At 38.7% G+C, this 23710-nt stretch overlaps 1 protein-coding gene across 1 annotated transcript in view; it reads left to right on the forward strand.

The window, feature by feature from the left end:
• Positions 1–23710, forward strand: part of EFR3B (EFR3 homolog B) — a 108934-nt gene that overhangs the window by 83203 nt on the left and 2021 nt on the right. Inside the window, exons 7-21 of the mRNA XM_074300054.1 lie at positions 4831–4965; positions 5647–5725; positions 6417–6552; positions 7528–7689; positions 8569–8680; positions 9459–9510; positions 10578–10750; positions 12261–12336; positions 12897–13058; positions 15720–15851; positions 17677–17744; positions 18397–18524; positions 19168–19259; positions 20704–20752; positions 22034–22140. Coding sequence (XP_074156155.1) covers positions 4831–4965; positions 5647–5725; positions 6417–6552; positions 7528–7689; positions 8569–8680; positions 9459–9510; positions 10578–10750; positions 12261–12336; positions 12897–13058; positions 15720–15851; positions 17677–17744; positions 18397–18524; positions 19168–19259; positions 20704–20752; positions 22034–22140 — 1663 coding nt within the window. The remainder of the gene's footprint in view (positions 1–4830; positions 4966–5646; positions 5726–6416; positions 6553–7527; positions 7690–8568; positions 8681–9458; positions 9511–10577; positions 10751–12260; positions 12337–12896; positions 13059–15719; positions 15852–17676; positions 17745–18396; positions 18525–19167; positions 19260–20703; positions 20753–22033; positions 22141–23710) is intronic.

Genomic DNA, 23710 nt, shown 5'->3' on the forward strand with positions numbered 1-23710 from the left:
AAGATTTACTCGTGGTTATACAGCTAGTAAGCTAGGATTCACACCTAAGTCTTCTGGTCCAGACTTCTTTCCTTTATATCGGGTCATTTTTTACTTTGGTACCATTATGAAGTGACAGCTGATGGTGATTCCACCTATTTTCTTTCCATGATATAATGGAAGGAACACTCAACTCAAAGCCATAATGCCTAAATTAGAATCCTATCTCTACTAATTACCTCCTTAGGTGAGTCACAAAGTCTGCACTTAGGCTTTCCCATCTGCAAAATGAGAAGGCTGGACTAGGTGACATATGGGATTTCTTCTAGTTCTAAATTAATCAGCCTATCATTCGTTTCTTTTTCCTGTTCTCTCTCTCCCCCCTCTCTCCTCTCTTTTTCTTCCCCTTCCTTCTCTCTCTTTCTTCCTCTCTGTTTCTTTCTCTCCCCTTCTCCCTTTTCTCAAAACCCTTTTTTTCTTCCCCTAACAACACTTAAGGGCATTCATGAACTTGGCTTAGCCCCATTTTTGACTCATTGACTTTAAAGAAATTACCTATCCTTGTAAAATTCTATCTCAGATCAGGTACTATCTGCTCTCATAGATCTTCAAGAAGGAAATTTTCTTGATTTCCTTAGTTACTTACCCTTACAGAACAACTTTCAGTTCCCAAATCTCACCACTTATATGAACCGACCATTTCTTCTTATATGCTCAGTAAAAAACAACCTTTAGGGTAGTAAGAAGTTACCATAGGCTATGGAACCATAGGATCTTGGAGATGATCAAATCCAATTTTCCTGTTGAGCACATTAAAATTAGGTAAGAATGAATGAAATTAGGTAAGAATGAATGCAAAGTATACTCTAGTCTCAAAAATTGGCTTTATAAATATAAGTTGAGGGAGTTCTGTCTGGATAAGAGTTTGAGAAAGATCTGAAAGTTTTAGTGGACTTAAAGCTAACGTGAGTCAACAATATGATGTATTGTGCCCAAAAGTAAATGTATTTTTGGACTGCATTAAGAGAAACACAGTTTCCAAAAACAAGAAGACAATATAAGCCACATTTTCTTTTAACTTAATATTTCATTTTCTTCCCCACTTACAGGTTAAAAACAATTTTAGCATTCTTTTTTCAAATTTTAGATGTCAAATTCTCTTCCTCTCTTCCCTTTTTCTCCCTCATTGAGAAAGCAAGCAATCATGTGAAACATTTCCCTGTAAATCATGGTGTGAAGAAAACATAGGAAAAACCCTCAAGAAAAAATAAAGTGAAAAACTATGCTTCAATCTCTATTCAGATAGTATCAGTTCTTAATTTGGGTATGAATAGCATATTTCATCATGAGACCATCAGAGTTGTCTTGGATCATTGTATTGCTGAGAATAGCTAAGTCATTCACAGCTAAGATGATTAGATGTTGCAGTTATGTCGTACACAGTACATTTCACTTTGCATCAAGTTATGTAAGTCTTTCTAGGTTTTTTCCCCAAACATCCTACTCAGCATTTTTATAGCAAAATAGTATTCCATCATAACCACATACCACAATTTATTTAGCCATTTCCCAATTGGTGGACATTCCCTCAATTTCCAATTCTCTGCCACTAGAAAAGAGCTTCTATAAATATTTTTTAATCTTTTTTTGGATGCAAACCTAGTAGTAGTATTACTAGGTCAAAGGGTATGTTTGGTTTTGGCATAGTTCCATATTACTCGACAGAATGGCTGATTCAGTTTACAACTCCAGTACATCAGTTTCATTTTTTCTCTTATCCCATCCACCATTTATCATTTTCCTTTCTTTCCAATTAGCCATTCTAATAAGTTATAAGGTAGTTTTACTTTGCATTTCTCTAATCAATAGTGAGTTATAATATTTTTTCATAATACTATAAATATTATAAATATAAATGCTTCATTTGAAAACTGTATCTTTTGATCATTTATTAATTGGGTAATTATTCTTATTTTTATAAATTTGGCTTAGTTTTCGGATATGTTTAAGAGATAAGGCCTTCTTTTCAGAGAAACTTGCTTTAAATTTTTTAGTTACCATTGTTAACTGTATTTCCCCTCTATTCTACTTCTTCCCACCTGTTTATTCTCTTTCCTTTCACCTTTTTCTTCCTCAAAAGTGTTTTGCTTCTGACTATTGTCTTCCTCCAAGCCAATCTCCCTTTGATGAGCATCCCCATTTCTCTTACCTCCTTCCCCTCCTACTTTCCTGTAGGGTAAAATAGATTTCTATACTCAATTGAATTTGTATGTTCCTCTTTGAACCAATTCCAATGAAAGTAAAATTCAAGTGTTTCTCATCACCTCTGCCATATTCCCCTTCACTATAATAGCTCTTTCTTGTGTCTTTTATGTGAGATAATTTACCCTATTCTACCTTTCTCTTTTCCTTTTCTCACCTTTGAATTTTATTTTTAAAGATAACTTCCCTTCTTATTCAACTTGCACCTGTGCCTTCTAATTACCCCCAAAATGAGAAAGTTCTTATGATTTACAAGTATCATCTTTCCATGTACAAATGAGAACAATTTAACCTTATCAAGTCCCTTGTGATTTCATTTTCCTGTTTACCTTTTTACATTTCTCTTGAGTCTTGTATCTGAAAGTCAAATTTTCTACTCAATTCTGGTCTTTTCATCAAGAATGTTTGAAAGTCTTCTATTTCATTGAATTTCTATTTTTCCCTTGAAGGATTATACTCAGTTTTACTGGGCAGATGATTCTCAGTAGTAATCCTAGCTCCTTTGTCTTCCAGAATATAATGTTTTAAACCTTCCAATCCTTTAATTTAATTTAGAGGCTGCTAGATTTTGTGTTATCCTGATCATGCATCCACCATATTTGAATTGTTTGTTTCTGGTTGCTTGCAATATTCTCTCCTTGACCTGGGAGGACTGGAATTTGGTTATTATATTCTTGGGAGTTTTCATTTTGCTCTCTCTTTCAGGAGGCGATCAATAGATTCTTTCAATTTCTATTTACCTTCTGATTACAGAATATCAGGGCAGTTTTCCTTGATAATTTATTTTTTTTCTCTTTTTTTTTATTATTTTTTAAATTCATTTTTCCAAATTATCTCCCCCTCCCTCCACTCCCTCCCCCCGATGACAGGTAATCCCATACATTCTACATGTGTTACAATATAACCTAGATACAATATATGTGTGTAAATACCATTTTCTTGTTGCACATTAATTATTAGCTTCTGAAGGTATAAGTAACCTGGGTAGATAGACAGTAGTGCTAACAATTTACATACACTTCCCAGTGTTCCTTCTCTGGGTGTAGTTATTTCTGTCCATCATTGATCAACTGGAAGTGAGTTGGATCTTCTTTATGTTGAAGATTTCCACTTCCATCAGAATACATCCTCATACAGTATTGTTGTTGAAGTGTATAGTGATCTTCTGGTTCTGCTCATTTCACTCAGCATCAGTTGATGTAAGTCTCTCCAAGCCTCTCTGTATTTCTCCTGTTGGTCATTTCTTACAGAACAATAATATTCCATAACCTTCATATACCATAATTTACCCAACCATTCTCCAATTGATGGACATCCATTCAACTTCCAGTTTCTAGCCACTACAAAAAGAGCTGCCACAAACATTTTGGCACATACAGGTCCCTTTCCGCTCTTTAGTATTTCTTTGGGATATAATCCCAATAACAGCAATGCTGGGTCAAAGGATATACACAGTTTGATAACTCCTTGATAATTTATTGAAAGATTATTTCTAAATTCTTTTTTTATCATGATTTCAGGTAGTCCAATAATTTTAAAATTATCTCTTCTAGATCTATTCTAGGTCAGTTGTTTGGAGGGATTTAGGGGAGAGTTTAGGGGAGTCTTCTGACTGTACTCCTCCATTGTGGCTTAGCCCTGAGAATTAATTTTTTTGTGGTTTTGTTGAACTAAATGATTATTTAGGTCCCTTCCAACTCTGATATTCTGTGATAATTCCAGCATCTTGGAAGATGAATGGATGTCCATCAATTGGAGAATGGTTGGGTAAATTATGGTATATGAATGTTATGGAATATTATTGTTCTGTAAGAAATGACCAACAGGAGAAATAGAGAGAGTCTTGGAGAGACTTACATCAACTGATGCTAAGTGAAACGAGCAGAACCAGAAGATCATTATACACTTCAACAACGATACTGTACGAGGATGTATTCTGATGGAAGTGGATATCTTCAACATAGAGAAGAGCTAATCCAATTCCAATTGATTAATGATGGACAGAACCAGCTACATCCAGAAAAGGAATACTGGGAAATGAGTGTAAACTCTTATTTTTACCTTCTGAATCCAATTCTTCCTGTGCAACAAGAAATTCGGTTCTACACACATATATTGTATCTAGAATATATTGTAATATATTTAACATGTATAAGACTGCCTGCCATCTGGGGGAGGGGGTTGGGGGAGGAAGGGAAAAAATCTGAACAGAAGTAAGTGCAAGGGATAATGTTATAAAAAATTACCCATGCATATGTACTGTCAAAAAAAAAAGTTATAATTATAAAATAAAATAAAAATTAAATTAAAAAAAAAAAAAGAAAAAAGAACTGGATAATTCCAGCATCTAACGCTAGTGCCTGGGACATAATAAGTTCTTAATAAATACTTATGGAACAAATGAATGAATGAATAAATGAATTCTGAGAGGTTCAGAGAAGTGCAATCACTTTTGAATAGCTTGTTATTGGTAGAAAGAAGTGAGAAAGGTCTTTTTGCATCACTGCCTGCCGCATCTCTTTTCCATCTACATCTTTTCTCATGGTTTTCAGGTACACCCTGACACCTACTTTGTCTGTATTTCCACAGCAGGTCTCCTTCACCCTTACAGGCCACAGAGAAGGAAAAAGAGAGCCCAGCAGAGCTGGCTGAGAGATGCCTCCGAGAGCTGTTGGGCAGGGCTGCCTATGGCAATATCAAAAATGCCATCAAACCTGTACTCATGTGAGTTTCTATCTGAATTCTATTGCTTTAGGGGAAATTGAGATGCTGAGAGGTTAAGACATTTAACCCTTTCAAATGCTTGGTCCCCTTAAACCCCCACACCTGAAACTCTTTATCCCCTGCTTCCTGTGTGAAAGGAAAAAGAAGTTGTAGCTGTGTTCTCTGTGTGGATAGTCTAGACCACCCAGAGGCCACTGGAAGGATAGGCTTGTGAGTCATACATCATTCTTACTCTGTCCTGTTGGTATGTATCCCCCTGCCTGTTTCATTTAACTCCTCATTTGAATGGAGAGGAAAAACCTTGCTTGGTTGGAAGAGACAGTATATTGGCAGGCATTCCATTTGGAAGGTTGGTTCCAAAGGTCACAAGCTCAAAACCTTGATAGGGCAGAAATGTGGTCAGAAAACCAGCTCTTTGCATTGAATCCACAATCCTGTGCCCCTCTAGGCCCAACTCATAACTTCATTCCAGGTTTTGGACAGCTCCTACATCCCCTTGATTTCCTTCTTTTATTTCTACCCATTAGCCCTTGCTTACATATCCACAAAGTTGGGAATCAGTTGAGAATCAGGACTAGTAGGCCCCTTGGGTAAGGGGGAGGGTATCTCTCTGCCCCAAATTAAGCTGATACCACATAGTGCATCACACTCTTGTTTTTCCCATGTTTTCTCCCTCCACAGTCACCTAGATAACCATTCTCTCTGGGAACCCAAGGTGTTTGCCATCCGTTGCTTTAAAATCATCATGTATTCAGTTCAGGTATGATGCCTCCTTTGGCCTAGAATGGTGCTGTATATAGCCAGCAGGAAATGGAACTAAGAAGTAGCGGGCACAATGCCTCCAGCGTGGCTCTGGCCCATAGCCTGGTTTTCTAAGCCAAGCTATCTTCCACAGCAGTATGACTTGGGCTGGGTACTTTAAGATGTGAGAAGATGATGATAAGATAAGATGGGAAACTGAAGTATCCAGAAAAAAACTAGGATGGTCACAATACTTGGTTCTGTCACTGACTTGTTACACTAACAGACTGGAATTCAAAATGTCTAGTTCTCTGACCTTAGGAATTTTTGTTCCTCTAATACCTGAGTTGGATAGTAACCTATCTCAGGAGAAGGGTTCTTAAACCACCACCCCCCTTTGAGGACCTGTGGATAGACTTCAAGGGGAGGGGTCTATTAATCTGGATGGGGAAAAAATTACATCTTTAACTTCTAACTTAAACTGATAATTTTCTTCAATTATTTAAAAACATTGTTCTGAAAAGCTATCCTTAGGCATTAGCAAGACCTCCAAGAGGGTCAATGATATAAAAAATTATATAAGTAATATGAACAATGGTAACATTTGGGATGGACAATGGGGACCTAAAATTTACAGAAATAGCTTAGCCGGGTGAAGATGGGAAGCAATTGAGTTCAGGGCCAATGCCATCCCCTCTCCTCGTTTCTAGCCCCAGCACTCCCATCTTGTGATCCAGCAGCTCCTGAGTCACCTGGATGCCAACAGTCGAAGTGCAGCCACCATCCGTGCGGGCATTGTGGAGGTCCTGTCTGAGGCAGCTGTCATTGCTGCTACTGGCTCTGTGGGTAAGGGGAATGCTGAGGGAAAGAGGACAACAGATGCTTCTGAAGAGGCAGGAAAGAAAACTTCCTTTGCCCAGATACTTTCTTCCAATTCCTGTCATCAAAAGAGTGGTCTCCAAGTCTGACCCCTCACTCACTCAGCCTCCACATTGCCAAATCTTGTCATTTTTTATCTCATCTCTTATGTCTATCCCCTTCTTTCCCCTCACAAGACCAGTAGGCACTTAATCATTCCTCACTCAAACCATTTCAGTAGCCTCTTAATTTATCTCCTTTAAAGTCTCTCTCCTTTCTAATCTACCCTCCACACATGCATCAGAATGATTATCTTAAAAGATAGATCTAGTGATGTCACTTCCCTACTCAATAAACCTCAATAGCTCCCTATTGCCTCTCAGATCACCTCTAAGCTCCTCTATTGGGCATTTAAAATTCTTCACACACTGGCCCCATCATGCCTTCCTAGTCTTAGTGCATACTGCTACTCTTCATGCATTTAACAGATCAATCAAATTGGCCTCCCTCGCTCTTTCTCACACTGTACTCCTTCTCCCTCTGGACTTCACTTTCCTAATGTAAAATGAGATTAGACGGTCTTTAAGTTGTCTTTTAGTTCTTAAGTTGGTGACCTCTGCTCCTAAGAATAGTTGGGAAAAACATTAATTTACAAATAGTCTTTAGCTGGGTTCCATTATTAAGTAAGTGGATTAGGTGCTGAGTCAGGAAGACCTGAGTCCAAATATGGCCTCAGACACTAGTTGTGTGATCCTGAGCATGTCACGTAACCCTGTTTGTCTCAGTTTCCTCAATGTCTTGAAGGAGGAAATGGCAAGCCACTTTTGTATCTTTGCTAAGAAAACCCCAAACAGGGTCACGAAAAATCAGATCCAATTGAAAAATGACTGCATCATGGGCAAGGGAAGGCAGAGGTGAACACCAGGCCCAACTTCTCCTTTCTTGTCTCATTGCCTTCTTCAGGTCCTACAGTGCTAGAGATGTTCAATACTTTGCTGAGGCAGCTACGGCTCAGCATTGATTATGCCCTGACCGGCAGCTACGATGGAGCCGTCAGTGTTGGTACCAAGATCATCAAGGAGCATGAGGAGAGAATGTTTCAGGAGGCTGTTATCAAGACCACCGGTGTGGGATGGATGGATGGCCCATGGGGGTGGGGAGGGAGCCCTTGGAGCAGGAATCAGTATCTCCCTAAAGGATAAGACATCCAAGAAAGATTCTTCACCTCCTTCCTAATTCTTCCTAAACTTTTTGTCAGGGGAGGAGGAGCAAGCCCTTACTTACCACAGCTTGTTTGATGAATTTAGCTAGTTTTTTGTTTTGAAGTAATGATGACAGAAATAGAGATTGGTGGGGGGAGAGAGAGAGAAGGGAGGGAAGAAGAGAGATGGAGGAGGGAGAGAGAGAAATGGAGAAAGGGGGGAGAAAGAGAGGGGGAAAAGAGAGGGAGGGGGAAAGGAGAGAGACAGAGAGAGCTACATACAAGAGGGAGAAAGAAAGGATGAGAGAAAGTAAATATATGCAAAGTTAGGCAAATTAATTTTAAGGAAGGGGAAGAAAGAATAGGGTCAGAGACTTCTGGTTTCAGTAGGAATGAGATGAGGAGGAAATAGAAGGGGAGAGGGGAAAAAGGGAAAGGAAGAAAAGAAAGGTTGAGATTAGTACTTGAACACTGAGTTTCCAACCATTCAAACATATGGTAGTTGAAATAAACGAGAATATTGCTCCCTAGATCTTTATCCCTGATATTAAACACAATTATAGTGATTATAATTTGAGAATTCTGAGAGAGAAAAAACTCTCCGGAGTCATCTAGTACATTCCTTCATTCTTTAAGGCAGTAAGGCTCTAACCTTTTCCAAAGAATTGTTTCCATTATTTGTTCTTAAAAGTTTTACAGCATTGCTGAGCAATATTCTGTGCTGAAGAGCCTCTCCATGTGAGACCTCAACCATCTGTACAGCTCAGCTAGAGTTCACCTCTCTGCCCTCCATCCCTATCTAGGTTCCTTTGCCAGCACACTACCCACCTATCAACGCTCTGAAGTAATGCTTTTCATCATGAGCAAAGTCCCACTGCCCTCTCTCCATCACCCCATGGAGACTGGAAAGACAGGGTGAGTTAATCAAAATGTATCTTTTCCCTTCATCCCTCAGGTCCCCACCCCTCCTAAATTTCTAACTTTCCAAATTCAACTTGACTATATTTTCTAGTTTATTTATTTTTAATACATATTATTTTATGAATTATGTTGGGAGAAGAAAAATCAGAGCAAAAGGGAAAAACCATGGGAGAGAGAGAAAAAAAAAAAACGACAGAAAAAAGAAGTTGAATATAGTATGTGTTGATTTACATTCAGTTTCCTTAGTTCATTTTTTGGATGCAGATGGCATTTTCTGTCCAAATTGACTAGATTTTCTTCTCTTCCTAACCACTCTTCTTCTGATCTTTCCTTCCTTAGCTCTTGTTTGATTTCTTTTTCTCCCTTCTCCCACCCTTCCTTCCCTCCCCTCTTTCTTCCTCTTTTCTTTCCTTCCATCCTTCCTTTCTTCCCCTCTGTCTTTATTTCCTTTTTTTCTGCTTATCTCTTCTTGCTTTTGGAATTGCTCAGCTATTTGGGGCCTCCTATTGTTGTCATGGCTTCATTCAACAGTTTACATTTTGATCCCCACCCCATCCCTTCACCTGTTGCTGAGGTCTCAAAGAATGTTTCTTTGGATCTGGGAAGAGCATGGCTACTTCCTGATCAGGGCATCACTGCTCTAGCTCTGTTAGATGCCGTTTGTTGAGAACTAAGGTCTAGTGAGTGGGAGTAGGGCTAGTAGAAGGGATTACTCCAAATTCAGTGACTACTCTTATGTCAGTGTTCTGCTATTTGTGTCTCTGATCCTTAGGGAGAATAGGAACCGGCTGACCCAGATCATGCTGCTGAAATCCCTCCTTCAGGTAAATCTGCCCTGTCCCCACCCAAGTCTCTGTCCTAAAGTAAGAAAGATTTTCCTAACAAAAACTCCCAGATAACATTTGTGTTTACTTTATTCCTTTTGGTTTTCCCCAGAATCCCTGCATTCTTGGCCCCTGCTTCTCTCTCCCTGTCATATCCATCTCTTTCCTTTGATTGGTTTCCTACTCAGCCTCCCAATCCCTATCTTCATTTCTCAAATACATCCTGCTTTTCTATTCTAAAGCTGTCATCTCAACCTAGGTCTCAATCACTTTCTAAATAAATTATTAAAACACTTGCTATTACTATCTTGACCCATTCCAATTCATCCTACATACAAACCACTATTACGGTATTTTGGTAAATTCTATTTACATCACATCAATGCCCTGTCTTAGAACTCCCTAATTCCTCCTCTGGGACTTTGAAGGCCTCTACTTACTGCTTCCTAATAGAATGTCAGCTCCTTGAGGATAGGAACTTTTGTATTTTTGTATGTCCACTGCCCAGGCATGTTTTTGTTGCTACTATTGTAGCTTTTTTCCCAGTCATGTCCAACTCTTCATGATTTCATTTAGGGTTTTTTTTTTGGCAAAGTGATTTGCCATTTCCTTCTCCAGCTCATTTTACGAATGAGAAACTGAGACAAACAGGGTTAAGTGACTTGCCCAGACTTAAGTTACTAGTACGGCCCCACCCTAAACTCTGGGAGTGGTTGGGATGGAAAGAATTTTTAAATCTAATTCCGTGTATTTGTTCCTCTCTGGTGGTTAGAGTGCTGGTTCTGAAATCTAGAAGATTTGAATTCAAAATCCTCCTGTGTGATGTTAAGCAGCAAGTTAGTCTATCTCTCTCTGCCTCAGTTTCCTTAACTGTAAAATAGGGATAATAACACTTCCTACTACTTCCTAGGATTGTTGTGAAAATCAAATGAGATATTTGTAAAAAGTACTTAACACAGTTCCCAGTACGTAGTAGATGCTCTTTAAATGTTTATTCCTTTCCTTTCCATTCCCCGTTTCCAAAAAGAAAGTATCCCTAGATTTTCCCTTTTTTGGCCTCCTGACAGGTATCCACTGGCTTCCAGTGCAGCAACATGCTGACTGCCCTGCCCAGCTCCTTCCTGGACCGGCTTCTTTCTGCTGCTCTTATGGAGGATGCTGAGATCCGCCTCTTTGTCTTGGAGATCCTCATCAGCTTCATAGATCGTCATGGCAATCGCCACAAATTCTCCACTATCAGGTTAATGGGATCTCTAGGTCCTTTGGGTATGAAGAATGAAGGAGACTTTAAGAGTTTCACACTATGCTGGAACACAGCTATAGAATTTAAAGAGGCTTGTCCACCAAGGAAACCTGGACACAACTCTGTAAAGACAATAGAACGTCATAGCAGAAAGGTGGTATAATGGATAAAGTGCCTGGAGTTAGGAAGCCTTGAGTTCAAATTCACCTGCTGGGTGACCTGGGACTCACTTACACCTAACTGCTGTTTGCCTCAATTTCCTCAACTATAAAAGGGGTTTAATTATAGCACCTCCTTCTCAAGGTGGAGGTGAGGATCAAATGAAATCTTTGTAAAAATTTTTCAAAGCAGTTAGTACAATGCCTGGTGCATAGTAGGTACTAAATAAATTCTGGCTGTTATCATTATTATTACTATTGTCATCATTATCCTCTTGATCATTTTTTTCCATAGGCAAAGGCTGCAAGAGGGCTAAGAATAGTCATTGACCCTAGGATTGGGCTATATGGGTGGATGGAAAGAGAAAACAAAAGGTATTGCCATGACTATGGGAGGGCCAAGATATTGAAGGAAAGGAGCAGAAGCTTAAAGTATTGAAGACCTGGGAGGAAAGAGTAAAATCCAGGTTGGAGAGCTTCTCTTGCATAAGGGAATCAGAAGGGACAAAGAGAAAATGGGATGCAATCAGCAAAGAGAATGGAAGAGAAATCTGGGAGAAAAGAAATGGAGTCTGGATAGTAAAGGGATAAAGGAAAATAATGACAGCTGGGGTACAGTGGGAAAAGTACTGGGTTTGGAGTTAGTGTACCTTGGTTCAAATCCCAGCTTTGTTCCTTATTGCCAAATCACTTTGGATTTTTTGGACCTTGGTTTCCTTGTCTGAACAATAATGGGGATTTATTAGATGGCCTCTAAGTTTGCTTTAAACTTCCTGTGAGCCTAAGAACTAGGATTATTTTGGAATCATATTATTGTATGACCTTCATTCTTGAAGAGGACCAATGGCATCATGGTGGTGGTATCTTGCCTTGCGAGTGAATTGCACTTAAGTAAGGCAGAGTTGAGCAAAGTAATCAGCCTCTTTCTTGTAGTCATCAAAATCCAAAGACAGGACAAAAGTCAAAATGTCCTGGGACACAGTGTGTGACCTTGGCCTTTAAATTTAGAGTTGGAAGGGGCCTTTGAGGCCATTATGTCTAATCACTTCATTTTACAAACTAAGATACAGAGAAATTAAATTAATTGTTTAGGGTCACAAAACAAATTAGGGTTTGAACCCAGGTTTTCTTGACTTCTACTCCAGTGTCCTATCCATTTTATCATGCTGACTTTATCAAGTCCCAGGGACTAAGAATGATTTTTTTTTTTTAAGAACCTTAGCAAATGAAGGGGAGTGAGATAGAAATCCCTGAAGCTTTTCTTCCCAGAAAATGGAGATGGAAGGACAATTACTTGAGAGCTAGCTAGCATTCAAGCTGTATTCCTACCTTATTTCCTCTCCTCACAGCACACTCAGTGACATCTCTATCCTAAAACTGAAGGTGGACAAGTGCTCCAGGCAAGACACTGTATTCATGAAGAAGGTATGCAAATCAAGCCTCCCAGGGCTGGTGTACCTCTCCCCCATCTCCACTTCCACTTCTGGCTTCTTAAACTAGGTCAGGTCTTAAGGCAGTATCTCTGAATGATTCTTCTCCTTCCCCAAACATCCAGATCCCTAAATTCATTTATAGATTTTTTTCCTCCTTATTCAAGAGGCCTTTTCCCCTCTCCTTCACCTCTTATGATTTTTCCCTACTCTTGTCACCTCCTTAGAGGTGCCTAACTCCCATGGGCAGCTTTGTGTGGACTTTCAAGAGGAACCTAGCAGAAGGTTAACCTTAGCAGTGAGCTTCAGACTGAAGATCACCCTGAATGGCCCCACCCAGGCTCTCTGAGCCTCCTCTAGAATTTGCTTTAGGGGAAAAGGAGGGAATAACCCAAGTCATGTCTGCTTTATTGTGGAACCTGCCTATACAATCAAGTTCAAAAGCTGCCTTCTCTTGGAGGCACTGACTGCCTTAAAAATAACATTAAGGCCCCCTCTGGGCTGAAGGCAAAAGTCTCTCTTACTAATTTTTGTGCCTCATTGCCCCACCCACAGCATTCTCAGCAGCTCTACAGACACATCTACATGAGCTGCAAGGAGGAGACTAATGTTCAAAAACATTATGAGGCTCTCTACAGCATGCTGGCCCTCATCAGCATTGAGCTGGCCAACGAGGAAGTGGTGGTGGACCTCATTCGCCTGGTGTTGGCTGTCCAGGTGAGGCCATAGTGGTAAGGAGCCAAAGGGAGGGAAAGGGCCCTGGATGGCAAGAAGGATGCCTCTTGGGAAAGCATTGAGTTTTCAGGGAATGGCAAAATGATATTCAATTCATTTAAGTAAACACTTATTAAGTAACTACTATATTTGTATTAGAAATATGCTGCAAAGATAAAAAAGACTCGGAATATAAGAAGTTAGTTTATGGTTCTTGCAAGAAACTGTGATCCACCCTGGACAGTCCCTCCCTTGTAGTCCCAAGGCCGGGGAATGACAAAATGAATACTCATCTTGATCCTCCCATTGCATGTTCCTCTTTGACATGTTCCCTCTCCATCATACAACCCGTGTTCAAAAATGGCAGAAAACTCCTCCTTTGGGAAAGAGAAGTTATTATTAATTAACTCATTTAGCATGCACATTCTGCCCTTGCAGTTACCTTTCACCCACTTCTTGTTTGGGGGTGATTTTTATCAGTTTATCAAGTTCAACGGCTCAGTATCTTATTTTGTTCAACTAACTTGGTCAGCTGACTTCTCTGAGTCTTTTTCCTTATAGGGAAATATGTTGTGCCAACACAACACAAATGGGCTAGTGGCAGTTGAAAAATAGAGAAACAGGGTTGCTGATAATTCAACATTTATTAAGAGAAATTATGTTGTTTATATATCTTAAAACCATATGTTACTATGAAAGCCATTGTTCTATCACCAACCCTGATTTCTGTTTTCTATGCTCTAACTCTCAGAAGTATGTTGTTAGTTCAAGGGATTCAATCTTATTTAAAGCTCACAATGCCCCTGTAAATGTGTCAGGACCTTATGCTTTCTCATGATTTCAAACTTAAATGCACCCCTGATTAATCTTAGGAGGAGGGGAACATAACACCGAAGTTTCTAGCTTCCTGAGAGTTCTCTACAGAAATACAATGCTATAGGTTGCTCACACATGGCACTGAGAATACAAAGATAAAAATGAAAACTATCCCTGCCCTCAAAGAACTTACATTCCATTGAGAAGAAATACTTACACAGATAAGTAAATAGATACAAATATATCTATTTATGGATATAAATGTATACAGTAAATACAAAAGGATTGATTTCAGTGTTGAAGGACCACTAAGAGACTGGATTAACAACTAAGGAAATCGGGAAATGTCTCTTGAAGCAGGTCACACTTGAACTGAATAAAGGGGTTCTTGAAGTGAGGAGAGAGAACATTTCAGGCGCTGGAAAGGCATGGTGATAAGAGAGTGTGTGTCTTGTCTTAAGGAAAGCAGATAGACCAGTTTGACTAAAGCTTAACATGTTTCTCATGGAGGGAAAGAGATAATGAGATGAACCAGATTGTATAGGACTGTAAATAACAAACAGAGGAGTTTATATTTAATTCTAGAGGGAGCCACTGAAGTTTCTTTTTTTATTATTATAGCTTTTTATTTATAAGACATATGCATGGGTAATTTTTCAGCATTGACAATTGTAAAACCTTTTGTTACAATTTTTCCCCTCCTTCCCCTCACCCGTCTCCCAGATGGCAGAATGCATTCAAGAAATGTAATGAAGGTTGTCTCCACTTCCTACCCCCCATCAGCCTCCTTTTTTAACTTTCATCTTTGTTTTGCTATCCCATAGAGGCTACCCGTGGGTTACCTTGTTAAGGATGGCTTAGACCATCTTGGATCTGGATGATTGAACCTTATAATTCAGATGTGAATAAGAGACTGCTTCACTCATCATTGCTAATAAGCTCCTACATAGGACAAGGAAAAAAAAGTAGTGATGTTGCCTTCCAGTGTTCTAAATCTACGCACCTCTCAAAACCAGAATCAGGGAGAAAGATGGGTTGTCTTTCTCTTCCTTAGTCAGCTGTTTTTACTCTAATAAGTGGATCATTAATTTAGTTTGGATAATGGTAATCTTTGCCCCACAATGGGACAAACTTGGTTCCCATGAAGGGACTAATAACCTTTTAAAATTAATTAGACAGTATCCAATCTTAAAGAACTAACGTTAATGGAGCATAAAAACATCAAGAGAGATGATGATGGAAGAGGGCTTTCAAGGATGCAGAACAATAGGAAGGAGGTCAAAGGCAGGACCAAGAAGTTGGGAAGTCACACATTTCAAGATGCTCTAGCCAAATGAGGTTGTTCTTGCTGACAAAAATTGATGACATCTTCATTTACCTGTCTTATTTTGGATATTGTACAGAATGACTCAAGTAGATATTTTCCCCCATTCTCTTACAAGTCATAGTCTATAAACTGTATAGGACTTAATTAGAGCTACAGTCAGGATGGATTGCTGTGGCTTTGACAAAGAGTAACAGATTTTGAGGGTGCTGAAGACATTTACAATTTTTCAGCAAAACAATTTTAAAAATAGAAATAATAGACTTTAACAGATGTTAATAAATTTAATAATATCCTATGTGGGATAATGTCGCAGTGTCTTCCCTTTCCCTTTACTAATAGATCAAGGGTGTATTTTGTGCTTTTTGTCCCTGGCATAAAAATTCCTAATTCAGGGATGAATCATGAGGAAAGTCAATTTTCCAGAAAAGGGTAAGTAAAGTTAGAGATTGGATGGTGAGTTGGAGGACCTGATAGAAGGTGTGGATTAAATACCTTGTGGGATTGTCTTTATGTTGGCATAGGAAGTGGCCCATATCAATGAAGAAAATCTGCCTGTGTACAACCGCTGTGCCCTCTATGCTCTCGGAGCTGCTTACTTGAACCTCATCAGTCAACTTACTGCTGTGCCTGCTTTCTGCCAGCATATCCATGAGGTTGGTAGCCCTATCAAAAAATTTTCTAGCCTTTTCCTTTTTCCCTTTTGCTTCTTTTTCTTCTTTTTTGAGGCAATGAGGTTAAGTGACTTGCCAAGGATCATACATCTAGTAAATGTTTGGTGCTAGATTTGAATTCAGGTCTTCCTGACTCTAAGGTCAGTGTATTATTCACAGCCCCATCCTGCTTCGAGTCTCTCAGAATTTCACAAGCATTTATTAAGCATCTACTGTGTGCCATGCACCAAAGACAACACATAAGTAGACATGACTTTTATGAGGCTGACAGGGATAGAACATTTACACACCTAAATTATGCATAAAAGCATACAAAGTAATTTATAAAAAGGAAAGAAATTTCATAAGTGGAGAATTAAAAGAAAGGCATTGTGTTAAGACATGGTATCTGAGTGGAGTCTAGAAAGGGAAGGGAAGAAGAGATAATATGCACCTATAAATAATGTCTACTATGTGCTGGATATTGTGCTAAGCACTTTACAACTGTTACTTCATTTGATTCTGAGAACTTGGCAGGTAGGTGTGCTATTATCCCCTATTTTACATTCAAGGAAACTGAGGCAGATAGAGGGGTTTGGTGAGTTATCTGAGTCACATAGCTAGTAGGTGTCTAAAGCCATATTTGAACTTCGATCTTCTGATTCCAAGCCCAGCACCATATCTCCCATGTCAGCAGAAGAAAATTTACAGATGTCAAAGAGTGAATATGAAAGAAGAAAACATTCCAAATGAGAGTCATTGCAAAGGTACAGAGGGGAGAAATGAAATGTCATATAGAGAGAAGAGTTAGCAAGTCAGTTTGATTAGAACAAAGAGACCATGAAATGGGGATAAGATGAAATGACTAGAAACACTGATGAGAGCCAGATTGTGAAAGATTCTTTTGTGCTACTAGACTACTAAATTTTTTCCCTGCCTAAATTGGAGAAGGTGGGAAGGAGTATACCTGGGGAAAGCACAATTGTTAAGCAATCAGTATGCTGGAACTTGACTTCTATTATTTCTACTAGGAAAAAAATTATTTCCTAATAACAAAAGAGAGAAACAGTTTGGCAAAATAAAAAGATCCCTGGATGTTGAGTCAGAGGGTCTGAATTCAAATCCTAGTTCTTCTTATACTGTGTGATTTGGGGAAGGTAATTTCTTTTAAATCAGCAAAATGAGTAAGTTGAATTAGCCACTCTCTAAGGTCCCTTCCAGCTCAAAATCAATAGGTGTGGATTAAATACCTTGTGGGATTGTCTTTATGTACATCACTGTAGTGTATTCCCTCTGCTAATCATGTCTAGTCTGGTAAAGAAAGCATCCATATATACTCAGACCTGCAATTCTCAATCCTCCTGTTATTTTGGTAACCTAACCACCTTTCAGCTCCAGGGTCAAAAACTGGCAGAGCTGAATGAGCAAACACAGGATCATATGTCACTGCCCAGTGCTATCAGAGGTGCCTAAACAGGTCACTGTGTCACAATACAACTGGCTGTTAAATGACCTTTATAATTTCTTTTTAAATAGTTAAAGGGGTTAGGGCTGAGAAGATACTATAGCCCTCTAGGATTTAAGCCTGGATTATATAGCGCACCAAGTAAAATGTCTTATTGATGATGCCACAAAATATTTTGTAGGCTATTTGGACCATCAGCATTTCTCTGAATTTCACACTGATGCTTTAAAGTCTACTCTGTTTAGGGAATTGTGGTAGGAAATGGCAAAACACGAAGAAGAGTCTCTGATCTTACCTCTCTCTTCTGAGCTCATTCTCTTTACTAGACCCAACTCTGTTTATTATTTCATTTTCACATTCCAGGTAATAGAGACCAGGCAGAAGGAAGCACCATACTTGCTCCCAGAAGATGTGTTTGTGGAGAGACCTAGGTAAGAAAGTGGCTTCTGTTGGATTCAGGGATGATAGAGGTACCTGTTAAAGTGGGAGAAGGGATCTTGAAGGCAGGAAGCCCTACAGAGGGCTATATAATTAACAGAAAGGAGAACAAAGTAGGATAATTTCCTCTTCCTCCTCCATCACCACCACATACATACAATTCAGTGTTGGCATCCTAGGTTGAACTGCACCAGGCACCAGGTGACTGATCATCATTTTATATGTCAGTGTGGATGACAGCCTTATGAACATTGATCATACTCATAGGGAAGTGAATTCTGGAACGCTCACTCTTGACATGACACTATCCATATACCATATCAGCATTACATGGGGTTTCCTTTGCTGCCAGTGATATTATTGCCTAAAGCATGCTATATTGTCCACAGAGTAGTATCACTTTCATCTATTAGAAATGCTTAAGGGAAGTATCGCTTTAGTTTATGCCTTTTTGATCATTTGGGGGCTACACAGTTGGTCCTGGATTATCCTAGACAGATAGCCTGGGCAACACAGGTCAGAAGAGTTGGCTTCCTTCTTTGGAGAGAGAAGACCAGAAGGAAACTGTGAAAGTATACAGCTATTGCATCTCTCCATAATTCTGTTTTCTCCCTTCCTCTGTTCTTTCCCATTTATGTCTTTCAGGTTGTCCCAGAATCTGGATCAAGTGGTGATTGAGCTCCTCTTCCGTCAGAGTAAGATCAGTGAAGTTCTTGGGGGCAGTGGCTACAACTCTGATAGGCTCTGCACACCATACATCCCTCAACTTACAGGTAGGATTAAAGTACGAGGACATCCATTTTCATCTCCCTCACTTTTCCTAGTTTAAGTTTGACTCCACAGGTTGCCTTTCTTGGCAATCTTTCATGACATTCAGGACTGGTAAATACTGAGAAAATCTATAGCATGAAACCTGTTGACTATGTTGGGGTTTATCCATCAGCCTAGCATCTTTAGGGGTAACCTATTCCAGGAATAATTTGACCTATGATTAATAAATCTGGTGCTGACTGAGATTTGCTAAACCTTCCCCATTCAGGGGATGGAATCTCCTATGGATCTCAAATGACTTCAAAGCCTTAACTAGAGCTCTTGGGTTTCCTGTTTCCATTGAACAATAGGGAAATATGAGCCCTAGAGAATCAAGGCTCAGACGGACTCAGCAGATCTGCAGCAGAGCCCAAATTCCAACTCCCATTTTATTTCGAAATCTGTGCCTCACCCTGAAGAACTCTGGCTGGGTTATTTTTTCTCTTAGCATTTTTTTATTTTCTCTCTTAGCATTTTTTTTTTTTTTTTTTTTTTGGTGAATTAGTGAAAGTTTCAGAGAGCAGGAATAAAAGGGTCTGAGAATCTCACTACCAAGTTCTCATGGCTTACTCTAAACACTCTGAATTTCTGGGAATCCTTTTCCAGATGAAGATCGCCTATCTAAGAGGAAGAGCATTGGTGAAACCATTTCTCTTCAGGTGGAGGTAGAATCAAGAAACAGCCCAGAGAAGGAAGAGGTAAATTCCTTTCTTTTTTATATACCATCCTGATCCAGGAGAGGGAGCTAATTTCCCTTTTCACATTCAAAAATACATTGCTCTTGGACTTTATTTCTGTGTTCTCTTAAATCCATATCATTTAGTAGCACAGTGCATGACACAAAGTAACTGCTTAGTAAATGCTTTGTAATTCATTCATTTATGTGTTTAAAACAAATTTCTATTAAGTCTTGAGCCCTCTTTTCCTATTGAATTCTATTATAAAATTGGTGATGTGTGCTATTAATTGGATTCAATTTAATGACCAATTAAGAATCCTTCATGTTCTATGCACTGACCTAGATGCTAGGCATACAACTATAAAAGTGTGATATCAAGGAAGCTAATAGAATATCAGTATCTCTCAGAGTACCTTCCATAAGAGATATCTATGAAAAGTCAAGATAAATTTATATTGGATTCATTCCTTGATTTTCCTTAAGCCAGCTGTGAAGTGCTGGACATGTGGGCAATTGCTGCTACTTTTAGTCTCAAAATAAACACATATACTTCACTGCAAATGATAGATTTATCACTAACTCCAAAACTAACAATTTCCTGACTCATGGGCATCTGGGTCTCAGTTCCCTTGTTCCCCATTCCCTCATCTTTCTTTTTTCAGGTCAGAAACATTTTTTTCTGTCCAAATATATTCTACATCCAAACCCATGGTGATTTCCTTTTAATCATAAAAAGTTACTTCAGCAACTGAGTTACTAAGGGATGAAAGAACCATTACATTTTAATAGAGGGAGACAACATAAAGGAGCCAAAAGGATAAGATCTTTTAAACTTTATCTCTTATCTTTTTCCCCTTTCTACGTTCTTTATAAATGCTCAGCCTTGAATCTCTCCTTTGCTAAGTCTGTAATGTGTAGAATAATTATCATGCAAAGATGTTTCTTAAGGGTTACCTAATCTTTCCCCCCCATTCTAAATATCTTAAACTCATTCAAAAGACCAATATTTTAAAAACAAATTATATAATGATCTTGTCACACAATATTTGGTAAATGAATTGGTAATGAGTATAAAAGACAGATTATGTGAGGGGAGGTTTGTAGGGGGTCTTTCTGAAATAAAATTTCTGATCTGAGTCAAGGTCTGACCTAACTGGATCTCTCTAACCCATCTCTGAATTTATCAATTTATTTTTTTTGGCCAGGGAAATGATCAGGGCGGGGCTGGGGGAAGACAGCTGTCAAATTCTGTATACAATGTAGCTCCCTTGAAGGTATCTTACTAGTCTAGAAGAGTTTCTGACAAATTAAATGGCTTTTAATTTCTGAGCCTGGGACTTTGATAAATAAGGGTACTAGGGAATTCTAAAAGCCTGAGAGACCCCAATATCATTTGACATCTTCATCCTTCTTTCATCTTTCCTAAGAAAGCTAATTTTCAAAAACATCTCTTTTCTCTATAGAGAGTGCCTGCTGAGGAGATTACCTATGAGACCCTAAAGAAGGCCATTGGTAAGTTAGGACTAACTGAAACGAATGGGATCTGTGTATATGGTGATCAAATGTCTTCAATTTTCCAATATAATTCCAATTTCAAGAATTGAAAAGTACTTTTTTTCTTTTTTTTTTAAATATCCCTTTCATTGCCAAATATATCTCTTTCCCCTCCTCTACTTATAGAGCTATATTTTGTTACAAAGAATTTTTAAAGTTACAAAGAATTTCTTTTACAAAAAAAAATTTAAATTGTTTGTGAGGAAACAAAAATCAATAAAACTTACAAATATACCAGTTGATTCTAGTAACATGTATAATGAGGGACTATTTAGTGCACACTGTATCAGCACTTATGATGGGTGAGTTTCCATTGTAGCTACTCAGAAACCTACCCATGTTTATATACTCTGGGCTGGTGCTAGGCAGAACTGGGAAGTGTCATTAATCTCTAGCATCCTGTCATTAAACCATAGTTTAATAGAACATATGAGGTGGAAGGGACCTATTCCATCTCTTCTTTTTATAGATGAGAAAAATGGGGGCCATAGAGGTCACATAATTTGCCTAAGATCATACAGTGTATTGGTGACAGAACCAGGACTAGAGAGCTCTTTCCCTCCCCCCCCCCCAACCTTTGTCTCTCCTTTCCCTTTTGCATCTACCTTTTCCTCCAGATGTCCTCATGTTGTGCCCTGGTTCAGGGCACCATGCTCTGGGTGTTTTCCTACTTTTTCCCCACTATCTCATTCTCTCAGAATTTTCTGGGTTATAATAGAAGTACTTTGCCTTTTTGGTAACACTTGAAAATAATAATTTATTATTTTATAAGTTATAATTATGTCTATAATTTTATTTCATACATATTTTCCACTTGAAAATTATAACAATGTGAAGTTGATAGGACAAGTATAGTATTCACATTTTAAAGAGGAAGAAACCAGAATGAAGCCATGATTTGCCAAAGATGCTTATATTAATGGCAAAGTCAGCATTGGAATTTCCATCCTCTGATTCCGAATCACTGGCCAAGTTCAATTGTTTTTCAGGCATGTCCAACTCTTCATGACCCCATTTGGGATTTTCTTGCAGAGATACTGGAGTGGGTGTGCTATTTCCTTCTCTAGCTCATTTTAGAGATAGGGAAACTGAGGAAAACAGGGATAGGGGACTTGTCCAGGATCACAGTCAGTACATGTTTGAGGTCAGATTTGAATTCAGAAAGATGAGTCTTCCTGATTCCAGGCCCCTAGCACTCTGTCCATTACCATGATACTAACTTAAACTTTCTGTTTTTAGTGGATAGTGTGGCAGTAGAGGAACAAGAGCGTGAGCGGCGACGGCAAGTGGTTGAGAAGTTCCAGAAGGCACCTTTTGAGGAGATTGCTGCACATTGTGGGGCCCGGGTGAGTGTTGAAGCCCTGGGGAGACTGACATCGATTCTTTAGGATTAATAAGGATTAACACTGAAATATATCAATACTGAAATAATAACACCAAACAAAAACTTTCTGGGCTTCTTTTGTGCCTTTCCCTAAGCCCATTCCACTTGGGAAATAAAGGCTGACCACCAGGGATGGACCATCTCTAGTATTTTCTGGTATTCATAACTCATCTTCATCTGGTATTAGTGGAGTAAAGAATGCCATTAGACATAAAGGGCCAAAAATTCTTACTTGTCAAAAGCTGCACATGGATAATCTTAAAGCAGCATGGATGGCTTGAGATCTTCACTGTTAAAAAGGATACTCTCAATGGAATTGTGGCTCTATTGAAATATTTGGGTTGAGTATCATCCCCCAAAGTACCAAGAAAGCCCTATTATGATTCAGTCTTTTGGGCCAGTTAATTTAGATATGGAGCTATAAAGTAGAGAAGTTTTAAATTCTTTTTGTAATTTTTTTATTTTAAACAAATACAAAATTAAAACAACAACAACAACACATTGCTATGTGGAGACAACTTAAATAGCTCCTTTTCTCAAGAAGTCAGCCATGGTGAAATAATATGGATATCTCCAAGAGACAACTGACTGATGGGTACCAAGTTCTATGATATTTGGCAGGGCTGACTGTATCAGAATATCTAGAAACTGAGATTAGTTTTCTTAGAAACAGGGATTGTGGAAGAAGGATTTGAAGAAGGAAAAAAGTGACTGAATAAGTTTGTTTTGTTTTGTTTTGTTTTTTAGAGAAAGGAGTCAATAGGAAGAAATTTCAGAGGGAAAAGAGAAAAGATGTTTTTTAAACAATAACAAGCTAAATTTTATTACTCCATGTATTCCGGTTTTCACTGGTTATGGACAGCTTCTCCCCCAAAGCAGATTGAAACACTTCATGAGACTATGAATGATCTTCATGAGTTGATAGGGCCAAAATTTGATGGGACATCAATAATAAAAACATTTTAGGCACTAAATGCAAAATATTTTGCATTTCTATCTCTCCTCTTTCAGTGCTCTCAACCCCATGTTATGCTACTCTTTTATTCTCATCCTTGGGAGGTAGAGCATTACTATTTTTCTGAAACAGAGAGAATGAGGCAGAAAAGTGGAAAGAGGTTTTCCCCTAGGTCACTGAAAAAGATCAGTTAGGTCCCAAGAGGATAAGCTCTTTGATAGCAGGAACAACTATTTCATTCTTTCTTTATATATCCCCAACACCTAGCATAATGCCTGTACACAGTAAGCACTTAATAAATATTTATTAAATTAGACTGACTCCATTATTCTTGGGAAATGATTCCATTTTGTTATCCTTCCATGAATTACTTAACTCTTATAAAAGAATTTTTTTTTTTTAAATCGGGTCCTCTATTTTTATTGGTACGGCATCTCCCAGTGAGGAAATCCCCTCTATCACTGCATATAAACCCTTTCTCTACAACTTAAAATTGGAGAGTTGCCTACATATCCCAAGACTTGCCATTATGTGTCAGAAGCAGGACTTAAGCTTAAGTTTTCCTGACTGTCCTCTA

The sequence above is a fragment of the Sminthopsis crassicaudata genome, chromosome 3 (assembly GCF_048593235.1).
Source record: "Sminthopsis crassicaudata isolate SCR6 chromosome 3, ASM4859323v1, whole genome shotgun sequence".
Taxonomy (NCBI): domain Eukaryota; kingdom Metazoa; phylum Chordata; class Mammalia; order Dasyuromorphia; family Dasyuridae; genus Sminthopsis; species Sminthopsis crassicaudata.